The 12,288-nt window shown below is 43.2% G+C and overlaps 1 protein-coding gene across 1 annotated transcript in view; it reads right to left on the reverse strand.

The window, feature by feature from the left end:
• The window catches only part of TAOK1 (TAO kinase 1), a 72,365-nt gene that overhangs the window by 33,450 nt on the left and 26,627 nt on the right, over positions 1-12,288 (reverse strand). The window contains exons 2-3 of the mRNA XM_068154535.1: positions 4,378-4,604; positions 191-262 (exon numbers count right to left, since the gene is read on the reverse strand). Coding sequence (XP_068010636.1) covers positions 191-262; positions 4,378-4,509 — 204 coding nt within the window. The 5' untranslated portion in view covers positions 4,510-4,604. The remainder of the gene's footprint in view (positions 1-190; positions 263-4,377; positions 4,605-12,288) is intronic.

Consider the following 12,288-nt stretch of genomic DNA (forward strand, 5'->3'; position numbering starts at 1 on the left):
TTTCTACAAGTAGATTAGGCAGAAACGCATCATAAACAGTAAACTGATTTGGTTTGTTTGCACAGTACCCTCATTCACCTGTAGGCTTACAGGAAGGATTTCTCCTGCTGCAACCCAAGCTAACTGAAGTCATCCCATATAAGCAGCATTTGCAAGGGGCAAGATTCAATATGCAACATGTTCTACATACCTCATTGGACTGCTTCCCACTATATGACATTTTCTTGATGGCCACCACTTCATTGGTGCGCACATCACGTGCCTGCAAGAGGACAACAAGATGCATCAGCTTCTTCAGATCTTTTCCATAAGATGTAAACCAAACAAATTCAAAATCACTGTTATCTATTAGTTAGCTCTTGCAGAGAATTAAAACTAAAATATCTTCCAAGGGATGTGACTGTGCCATCTATTAGAAGGTTACTTCTGCAGTTGAAGTTCACCCTCCTGTTTGTGAGACAAGGTCATCAGCATCCAGCAAGTCTCTGCAGGAGTGACTCTGTCACTCCTAAACTGTAGTAGCTCTGATTCTTTTGGAATGGCTTTTCCCTAAAACAACTTCTCTCCCTGCCCAGGTCCATTCCAGACAAAACAGAGCAAGGCTCAACTCCCTGTTATTCCATTCCAAACATAAGATGTCACAGGAAGCCCAGGGGATACCTGCTCCAGACACTGGTGGCTTTCTCTTCATTATTTTATCTTAAAGGAAAGCAGATGACAGAGAGATAGCAGCAATCTATGCAACCCATCTGCAGGTTCCCCTTCAGACTCCCATCTTCTCAGCTCAATAATACAATTATTTACACCATGCAAGAATATACAGGGGGGGTTCACACTTCAAAAGCAGATTTCTTGACTTCTGACAATCCAAGACTAGCATCAAACCAAGGCCTCATTCACCCTGGCCAGAGCAGAGGCCAGCACTGCTTCACAAGGTGTTGGCTCGAGACAAGATCCCAGCTCCTCCTCTGTTACAGATTTCAGCAGCAGGAAAGGGTGGTGGAAGAAAAGACCTCTGAGTGTCTTTGATAAGAATAATCAACCTGGATATGAAGCTAAATGATATAAATCAGAATAATGTGCCCCACAGCATTCACTGATGACTGATGGAAGTGCTGATTTTTAATATATTTGTAACATGAAGCACAACCTATCAGAACACAGATTAATGAGGCACTGGGACTCTGCCCTTTGCAAAAAGGTTTTTTCCAGCCATGTTTTTAATTCTGCTGTTCATTAAAGAGATTCCCAGAATTCCCTCTCAGTCTTTATTTCAACCAGTTAGGATAGGCTTCAACCAACACTATTGTGAGTTTTCTTTCTGTTCCAGAGGATCCTTCAACCTGTCTGGCTGATACTACCTTTAAGGTTGAGGGGACAACTATTTTTGTTTTCTTGACACAAAAAAAAAGAAGGGGGAGAATAAAATTCTGACTCCTGGATTTTTATTAATTACAGACAACCTGTGAAACATGCATGCAAATCACTGAAGAATTGCAATAAAACAGGCAAGTGAAATACTGGAGTAGAGCAGAAGCAACACAGCTCTAACAAAAGAGAGTGGGTTATTCTCCTGCTCCATCTGCAGTGTTCCAGTGTAGTAGGTTTCCTGTGTCAAGCAAAAGCTATTATTACACTGCAGAGCAAGGGAGTAGGGTAAGGATAATACCAAAATGATTCAGAGGTGCCAGACTTGCAGTTTCTAAGAAACTAAAACCATGAGGTGAACCAGCAAAATTCATGTCAATTATGAAAGAAAAAAACAGAAACTTTCTGCCACTGCAGGATGTAACAGAAACAAAGAATGAGACAAGAGTGAACATTCTTGGCCAGTCATTGTGTAGGATAAACACATCACCCCTCCTCAGGATCACCACTAAAAGGAAAGAGAAGTAGACACAACCAACAATCAAAGCTTAAACTGCATTTAAAAAAAGGCAGGGGGAGATTTTAAGACTATGTGGCTATTTCTTGCTAATTACTCCCACTTCTATTTATCACCTGTATTTTTGGTCCAGGCTGTATGCAATGAAAGCAGCTTGGTGAGAGGGGTGCTATGGTAAGAAAATCCAAGTGAGCAGCCCCTCACATTTGCCTAACAGATACAGACCTTCATCACTGCTGTGGGGCTGAGAGAGAACCATCCCAGCTGATGCCCTGGGAGTTTAAATCAGGGAGGTTCATTTGCCTTTCTAGTTTCCTTGTGATCTTGAATAACTGAAATGAACACAGTTCCTATCCAAAAGCCAGGAGGTTGTTCTGAGGCCAGCTAACTTAAACATCCCAAATGAACAAAGCTGGGTTTATGGCAGACATTGATGTGCATATATCCTGCTTTCCCCTAAAAACTCCATACAAAGGATCAACATCTGGTGACCAGAGTAATTTCAGCAGTGATGCAGGCAAAGCCTGAGCAAAGAAAGAGTATGTCATCAGCTGGGGTAATATGCTTTTAAGCAGTTATTAATTATAAGCAAATATTACATTCATTAGAGAAAGTTTAATTGTTTGCATTAGCAGAATCAAAACCTTGTTAAAGAAACTTAAGAGAAGCATTTTTTCCCCAGTTTTATAGAGGAATAGAGGACCCAAGACATACAGTCCTCTACTTCAGTTCTTCACATTTAATTCACACTATATTTCTTCCTCCATGTTGTCCTCCTCATCTTTTGGGCTTCCCTTTGAGGTATCAGGTTCATTATATGCAACAGTTTCACATTCAAAGCCTTAAACCTGATAGTAATAAAAATATATCATAACACAGCACAAAGCTTCCAGGTTAAAACCTGGTAACTCAGAAATGGCAACACTGTTATCTCCTTTGTGGGGAACTCTTGCTCACTTGACAAAAATAAAGCCCCCAAATGGGTTGGGGTAGTGCAAAGAGACAAGTGTCAGTAGTGCATCACAAGTGCCAAACGAGATGTGCTTTACATCAAACTAGCACAATGCAAACCCAGGCAAGTACCCACACTAGTTAGTGAATAAATACCAATCTATAATGGATTAGTAGTCTAGAATGGTGGGGGAGAAAGAAGGGTTTAGAAATGAATGGCCTCTTACTTCTGATCTCCTTTGTGGTAAGGGCAGTCAGCTTATACCACAGCTAAAAAGTTCTGGCAGTCTGCAAACACCATGACGTCAGCTTCTTGGTGATGTTTGGGAATGCTGTCAGCACACAGCTCACAGGTTACCTGCACCTGCATGCTGGCTTTCCAGACATGCATGGTTCATGCATGCCTCTTAGTTACAGTGTTCCTGAAAAACTGCAGTAACATTTCCACGCAGCACAAGATTGTCAGCCTTCTCCTTTTCTATCAGTCCTCTCCTTTTCTATCAGTCCTCTCCTTTTCTATCCACTCTTTTAACCAAAGGGAGTAAACGAGATGAAGTAAATGCTGCAGGTGAGAACTGTTTCCTCAGAAAACACTTCCTCCCCCAGATCTGTTCCCAGACAGTGGTGGCTCATAGTTTTAAGCAGGGAACAAAATTAAGAAGCTTTTCCTAATTAGTTCATCTGTGCTGCATTAAATTTGTGCTGGAAGGTTCCCAACATGGTCTGCTGCAATTATTAACAATGAATAGGCATCTCATAAAATACTGACACAAATGGCTTTCTGAAGGAAAATTGGCAGGTTTGGCCACACCTCCTACAATTACAAACGTGAAAAGGTTTGCTGAGGAAAATGGGGGTTAAATGAAGGTCTTGTGACAGGCACTTTGGTTAACATACAGCAACCTGCAAATGAGGTTACCGTGAGGCATCCCACCTCCAGCTGAGCTCTGCAAGCAGGCTGGGAAAAAGGCTGCTGTCCAGACGTTCATGTCAAGTAAGTTTTATGCAGATGAATAGTGGGATTCTTGCCTGCAGTGGGGAAGGATGTGACAGGACAAATGACAACAAAAGCTCCAACACTCAGGTGTCAAACAGGAAGAATGGCTTTAAGGGAGCCTGGGGGCATGTGCGAAGGGAGAGAGAATTCAATTTCTCTCAAGGGACAAGAGATGATAAGGAGACAATCAGACCAAGAGAACTGCATTGCCAGTCAGAATTGATGGAGCAGAGTCCATGTTTTAATTTGCAGATAAATCCCTGCTTGCAATGTAACAAAGCACCTAAAAGCACTGGGCAAGGGCCACGTTTCAAGCCTTTCTTTTCAGTCTGTATGCAGACAACTTACAGGTATTGCAAGTCTGAGGCTGTAGAGACACACAGGAAAGCACCTCTGCCTCAAACACCATATTAAAAACTGACAGTATTTTCCTTCCCTTAATACATTTGAAAAACATCTACATCCATAGATGGAGATTACACCCAAAATCCATAATCTAGACTAATGGGAACACAGACAATGTGTAAGTTGTGAAGTTACTTACAAAATAAACTGCTCCGAAGCTTCCATGGCCAATCTCTCGGAGATCTGTGAAGAGCTTTTCTGGATCTTCTTTGAAGAAGAGCTCTGCAATTTCTGGGTCCTTCAGGCTGCCCGCTCGGCTGGTTGATGGCATCCTGCTGGGCAGTTAGCCGACCGACTATCTGGGTTTAAAGTGCTGCCTCAACCCTTGGTTCATCTGTATGAATGGAGCCTCTTCAGCATGGATTACTGCAAGAGAAAGATTGCAACCCTTCAGTGATCATCCTCTTCTCAAAGACCCAGAAGCAAAGCTAGAGAAGAGCAGCTTCCCCTTCTTCCAGAGCAAGTGTCCTAGTGGTGCAAAGCAACACAACTGATCTGCAGGGGTAGTGTCCCAGTCCCACCATGACACCAGTCAAGCACTTCTAAAGAACACCAACCAAAATCAAAACACAAAGTGAGACACGTTCCTTGCTCCAGCATCTGCTCAGTTGCCAGAAGAGCAGTCAGCAGAACCTCTCTGACCAACAGCAACAACCATTTTGTCCCCAGAGAGCCCACACTACCGTGACACCCTCCCTCTGAAGAGTCGCACCCACTACGCCCTAGAGCATCGCTTGGCCTTTGTGATGTGGATGACAGTCACGTGTATGGATAATGGCCTTTGCCAGACAAGATCTATGGCACAAGCATGACCTGTGTGAACCACCACCAATTCACTCATCTCTGTTTACATTTTTTAGATTCAGCCCAGTGTTCTTGTATTTTGCAGTTGCACTCCAGCTAAGCAGCAGCCAATGATCCATTCTTTACTCATTTCTGCATGGTGGCAGAGACCTCTCTTAAAGCTTCTCCTTCCACAATAGTCAGTCATGGTCCCTTTTAGTTTTTCTCTTCTCTAAATTCACAATCTTTGAAAAGCCTGCTCTTTAGATAGAATCTTACTTGCAATCCCCTTCTTTAGAGAAACAGCATCCAGAACAGGATATCCAGTCCCACACAGAATCACAGAATCACCTGGTTGGAAAACACCCTAAGACCAAGCCCAACCAAAATGTAGTATCTCCCCGCACATAACTGTTAGACACACACAATGTGTGTCTTTCTACCCTGCTTCAGCAGATGCAAACAAACATTTTAATTGTGACAGCATATGAACTTCAACAGTAGTCCACCAGCAAACACTTTCTTCAGAGGAACTTGCAACTTCAGACACCACTGGGAACCTATGAAAGCCTTTGTTTGCACTGTGTACTTGCTTCTATTTGCTCAAAGTGTGTCTTGGAATCTACCCACAATAAAAGTATACTTTCAAGTTGTGCTAAACCCTTACTCCAACTTTACAACAGGTGAAGTCAAACAACCATTGCAAGTAAAATGCACTTTTCCCTGCCTAAAGGAAAGGTCTGTAAACTGTCACCGATAAAACCAAGTTCCGTTCCAGTGGCAAACAGCACATCACACAGCTCACATCCTTCCCAAAATCCCTGTCTGGTCAAGGCTTGCACAATTTTTAATTGACATTTCACATCTCAGATTTGCTTTTTAAAGGAAGTTTTATCTTCATAATGAAAAAAACACCACAATAAACTTGAGTTTAACCAATATATCAAGAAGGCCCTACCCACGTCCATTTTTCCTCCTTTTCTGGACATGATAAACTCCACCTTTCTCCAAGCCTCCAGACCATCAATGAATCATTTGTTTTTCCCCTCCCTGTGGAACAATTCTTACAAGGATGGAAAGACATACTCCTGCATGTTTATGCTCCATGGTACTCTCCTTGAGACAGTTGCAGCATATGAAAGTGCCAAAGACTGCCTGCTCCTTGTTAGTTCAAATAACTGCCAGCATCGCTACAAGGAGAGCTCGACTGTGCAAGAGACAGCCAAGACATACCTAGTTGTGAAGTCTGCAAGAGTCTCCAGTTTTTCTGATGAAGACATGCGTGGGAGAGAGAACACAGGGAAGGGAAGTGAAATCCAGCATTTTCATAGCTTTCCTCCAAGCAGTCAGCATCTAAAAGATTTATAATGCAACCCAAAACATATTTCCATGATAGCCTGCTCTCAAGGGCTAAGGAAAAATCGACATTCAAATCCCACTGGTGGACCAAGTACTAAAAAACCACAGAGATCTACACAGAGAGAGGAAACCTGCAGCTAGTCACAACTCTGCGGTGCTGCACTTGTGGACATGCACACACACATTTGCTACCAATAAAGGATGTCTAGAGGAGCCTTTGGAGCAGATAGAATCAGCACAGGAGATACCCAACTGCCAGCTAAGCTGAGCGAGGTGCACAGGAGCAGGGCTGCGCTCCCTCCACCTCCCATTGCATAACACAGTAACTAATGCTGTGTGGGAAGGGAAATAATTAGCTTCAATTCAGCCCCTACCTGAAGCATACCACATTTATGAAGACTGGAAGGAAAGTTGGGGGTTTCTTTTTTTTCCCCCTCTCCTTTTCTTTCTCTCTTTCAAATAAGCTAACAATATTCCACTTGATTCCAGCTCTAACAAGCACATAACACTGAAAGACAACTGTTTCACATTTACAGCCCCCGACGAAACAATAGACAAAAAGCATCAGTCAGAAAAATGAGAGAAAGGAGCTGGGGGAAGGGAGCTGATAACCAGAGCACACTCAGTATTATTGAAGGAATGTTTCTTGGATCGACGGTGATGATGTCATGTTCCATCTTTTAAGAAGCAACAGATTCTTACAAAAAGGACATTGTTGTTCAAAAGCAACTGCTGCAATCCCAGAATGCCCTTTTCCCTACATCTGTTAGTCAGAGGGGCTAGGCTTGGATAAACCTGCTAATATGGCCAAAAGTCACATGGGCCTGCGAGCGAGCGTGCGTGTGCGAGCTGTGCTGAGGAGAAAACCCTGCACACACAGAGCTGAGATGGATTACAGCCTGCTCCCCCTCCCCACCTACCCCCAATGCCAAAGCAGCCACCAGACTCCTTCTTGGCATCATTTCTGAGCATGCCTCTGAAATTTTAACAGGCAACACTTTTCACTGCTGCTGAAACTCTTCCCAGGCTCATTGATAACAGGACTGGCTACAGCACTACTGGACTTCGAATGGCAAATCGGAGCAGAACTTCTCATCTGTTATATTATACCTTAAAATACAGCTTTATCCCCTTTAATCTGAAGAGCATCAGGGCAAATGTAATTGTCTTTATTCTTGGAAACAATTGCTGCTTTGAAATGCATGAGAGTAAAAACATTAAGTATTAAAACCTATTTAAGGGAACAGTCACAAACCTGTGCATGACACCACACTTATCATTTGATCTGAGATGGAACGGTAAAATGTACTCATGTAAATTCCATCCATAAGAAAGCTTCATACAGTCTCAGTTAATGAAGTGTTCCCATTTTTCATGGATGCTATAATATTAAATTCCCTCAGTCTTCACTTCACCCAGACAACACGTGCTGCCTGCCAAAGCCTGGCAGTGCCAGCAGCTGAGGTGCTCTGCCTCCTGCCTTGCAGTGATGACACTTGAACGCTTTGGGAAATGGAAGGGAAGTTAGCAGTGCCATACAAGGGAAGTTAGAAGTGGCATGCATCAACGTGGTTATTGCATTATTTTAAATGTATTAAAAATACAGATTAAAAACAAAACCCCAGCTAAACTGCACTGAAAATTAATTGATCTACCAGCAGGCAGCTGGGTTTCCAAATGACGGCCAAGCTGCACTTAGGTATTTTACATTCTTCCACCAATGCTGTCTCTTTACCACAGGTTTTTTGGATTGGGGCAGCTATACTGTTGAAGACAATTGTTCCCAGTGGATGGGGCTGATCATCTCACCTTAGACAGCTCAAATCACGTGACTGGAACTTGGCTGGAGCCAAGAAACAAGCGCTGTGAACAGGAAACAGCATGCTCTGACCATGCCTGTCTCTCTGCTGGCTAAGAGGCACAATCTACCTACAAGCCAGCTTGCAGGCTGCTAAAATTAGATAAAATAAATTCCTATTTTTTCCCTAGTTGTCACTCACACAAGAGAATATTGCATTGCGTTAACAGCTAGTGGTACTTAAATCAATTTCACTCATAACCAGTAAGGTGATGCTGAAATATGAGAAAGACTCAAAATAAACTGGGGCACGACTGAAGCACAAGACTGGGCCAACTCTGTTTCCCCATAGCAGACTGACCTCACTACATTTAGTTAGTGGATGTCATTACTAGTGTAAATGACACTGAGTACAGGCCAAAATGTTTTATCAAATTACTTTCATCTGAACAACTACCAGTTAGTAGAAACCATGTGCACACATCCACAGAAGTCTATGAATCAATAATGTTAAGTTCCCTGTAATTATGGCGATATTAAATGCGCACACACACCCACCCCTTGAATCATTGACATAAGGAAGCTGAAGATGAGGATGGGGTCAGACCTGTTCTGAGTTTGCTGCCTCCCTGCCATGTCATCTCAAGCTGAAGTAAGACCCAGCCCTGTGACTAACATCCCTGGGGATCCTGTGGAGCAGAACGAGCAAAGCTTTAAATGGTCAGTTGCTGTATTCTAAGTGCATAGCTAAGCCCTGTGCTAGAGAGACCTCCGAGAAATTAAAATCTGTCCACGCTACACTAAAATATCTGACAGCTGTCAGTGTCACAGATAACTGTTTTCATGTAATAAACCAAGGTACTAAGAAGAGAATGTACTTGGCCTGCCCTGCACAGCAGAAGGGAACCTACTCATTCAGTTTTCCACCTACCCGACATATTATTTCTCGCGTTCCCATACAGAACAACTCCTTGAGAGTGACAGTCACTAGAAGGTATTAAGGTTACACTGACCATGGGATGCTTCAAAGCATTTGTAGTTTCTTCATATGGCTCAAAAGTTTGCAGAAGCCAAATTACAATACCAGTTTTGCTTGTAGATTATTAGCATTAAAAAGCAGCACACTTTGTACAAGCAAAGTCTCAAGGAAGCAACACACTCAACATCCTTCAGCTTCCACATGCACAAGAATATTATAACCAGAGTTAAACACCATGTGAGCACAAAATGGAAACACAAACAGATTTATGCATCCTTCATCCTGTGCCTCCCTCTGTTTCCCCAGGTACCAAGAGGCACACTACACTGTGACTCCTGTGAGGGCAAACGAGGCTGACAGGAACCCTGCCCTCCAATATGGAGTTATAAACAAGCAACTAGTTGTCATTTGAGACCTAAATCTTGGTTTTGCTATAGTCATCTGCTATGTGATACATTTAGCACAGTGAAATGAATAAAAACTTGTCTTTTGTGTCAAATGGAGGTATTCTGTAGCTTTCCCTGCTAGAATATGCATGACACTTTAAAGGTCTTTAAGACCAGGCTGGATGAGGCTCTGTCCAGCCTGATCTAGTGTGGGGTGTCCCTGCCCATGGCAGGGGGGTTGGAACTAGATGATCCTTGTGGTCCCTTCCAACCCGGATACTATGATACCATGAAATCAAACCAATCAGGAGACTGGCTGTAGACTTTGTGATCTTCAGAGCTGCACACTAACAGCAAAGACCGTGAAGTGAATATCCAGCACACAAAATTACTGGTCTTTTCTTTGCAGATCTTCCTCTATGTCAGGGTGAGAATAAAACAACCAAGACAGGAGAAGCCAACAGCCCACCACAACATAACTTCCTTTGGAAACTGACACTTGGGGTGATTTTTGGTTCAAACATCCACATTGCATGGAGCACTAACAGTTGCTTAATTTTTGTGTCACTTCCTCTGGCAGGATCTAAAGCAAGAGCATCAAACAGATGAGGAACAAGTGCCATCATGCAAATATCAAAAAGGGGAAAAGGGATTTTCTCTTACATGCATATGGGCCAGATCCAGGGAGTGAGTGTATGAAGCTGAGATTAAATTATCCTCTCAATACACTATTAAAAATTTCCTGAATGGCCTCCAGCTGACACTGAAAATTTCCACCACTACCACAAATATGGTAAACTGCAACTATTGAAAGAACTGACTTCTCATGTTCTCGTTCTTTGACTTGCCATTATGCCTAACACTGAGATTTAAATGGTAAGAATGCTTCAAGAATGATTAGATGGAAAGAGTGCTTAAAATACTGATTTGAGAATCTTCTGTATAGCATTGACCTGAAAGCACTTGGGAACTTGTTTGGAAGCAGCAAACAAATCACTCCCCATTTTTTATAGACTCTGAATAAAAAGCCTGTAAGGTAAAAACAGATAAATGTAAGAAGGAACATTGCAGAATGCAGGTTGCTGCTTGTATGCAAAGTGTGAAGCAGCCACTACTACTTCATGCATTTGCAGAAAAAAACCCCAAACTTAAGAATTTTCTAGCATGCAAATCAGAAATATCAACAAATATGAGGTGTTTAGTTATAAACCATGAGGAGGAAACCTCAGCTGAACTTTCAGTGCTGTGTAACATTGATGGGTGGGTAGAAGTTGCTTCTCTGACGTTTTTTGAGACACCAAAGAGCACAATGCACAGCTGCGTACCCAGGCACGTCACCATCTGAGCAAGCAGGAGGCTGAGCTCTGGCTGTTATGTGACTGAGAGTAACACACCTGGTCTACAGCACTGTGAAACAAGGCCACACTGTATGACAAGAGAAAACAACATGATGAACAGACAGGCTGCCCAGAGAGGTGGTGAAGCCTTCATCTCTGGAGTCACTCAAAACCTGCCTGGATGCTATCCTGTGCAAGATGCTCTAGAGGAACCTGCTGTGGCAGGAGGGTTGGGTTAGATGATGTGGCCCTGGGCAGCCTGATCTAGTTGGAGGCGTCCCTGCTCACTGCAGGAAGGTTGGACAAGATGACCTTTGAGGATGCTTTCCAGCCCGTTGCAATCTGTGAATATGTGATCTCCACAGGTCCCTTCCAACCCCTACCATTCTCTGACCTGCGAACAGTGCCTGTATCATCTGAGAAGAACTGAGAAGACATCTGAAATGTCCTTTCTTTAGGCAAAACTGGTATTTTGCAATACCAGCATACTCTCTTCAGGCAACAAGGGTATGTTGCAACACTCCTCCCTCAAACCCATGGGGATGCAGTGTGATGATTTAACCCCAATCCGCTACTGGAAGCGGAAGGGCTGGGGAAGCGATGATGAAGGTCCAGCCTCAGAAGAAATGAGCACATCACACCAGGCAGTGCAGATCTATGTGACTTCAGGAGTGATGCTATTACCCTTGGTTTATTTTGCACGCTGCATATAAATCAGCCTTTTAAATTTTAACCTGATGAATCGTGTGTGGAGTTACCTTAGCCACAAAGGGCAGGCAGCGATTACATACCACACGTCCTATCACTTCATCTGCTGCTCATCAAGAGCCAGGCACAAGCCAGCCTGCTCTGGTGGGTCCTTTCTGTAAGGGCAAAGATAGAAAAACCTCTGCCTTATCTGAAATTCAGGGGATCTACTGCCAGCTGGATACTGCCAGATTCAGGACTGAATTCCATTATCCTCCTGCATATCTCAGCAGATGCAGAGACACATGTTCATCAGGTTCTTCATGCTCATTGGGAAAGCACACTCTTGATCATTGTGCCCAATTTCTCCCTACAGAAAGGCTGTCAAGACCATGTACCATGGCTTTTATTGCTTTCTGATTAAAAAAACCAAGGCCCAGCAATCCACTACATGTTGTGGATGCTCCCTAAAACCTCTTTCAACTGAGGCTTTGGTCCACCCAGTTGACTCTTTTCTTCCTTTTCTGACAAAAGCAAGGAACTCTCAAGTGCTTTAACAGGCACTGCACACATGGAAGATGAGTTACTCCCTGCCTAGGAGAAGAAGGCTCTTTCCTTAAACAGCTAAACATCAGCTTCCCATCCACATTCAATCACAATACAGCAGATGGTATCAAGACAGTTGTGTTCTAGGTGACTATCACCATGGGAAGTCTATCAG

Source organism: Melanerpes formicivorus, unplaced genomic scaffold (assembly GCF_026170545.1).
Source record: "Melanerpes formicivorus ecotype bairdi unplaced genomic scaffold, bMelFor1.0.p_v2 SCAF_29, whole genome shotgun sequence".
Lineage (NCBI taxonomy): Eukaryota > Metazoa > Chordata > Aves > Piciformes > Picidae > Melanerpes > Melanerpes formicivorus.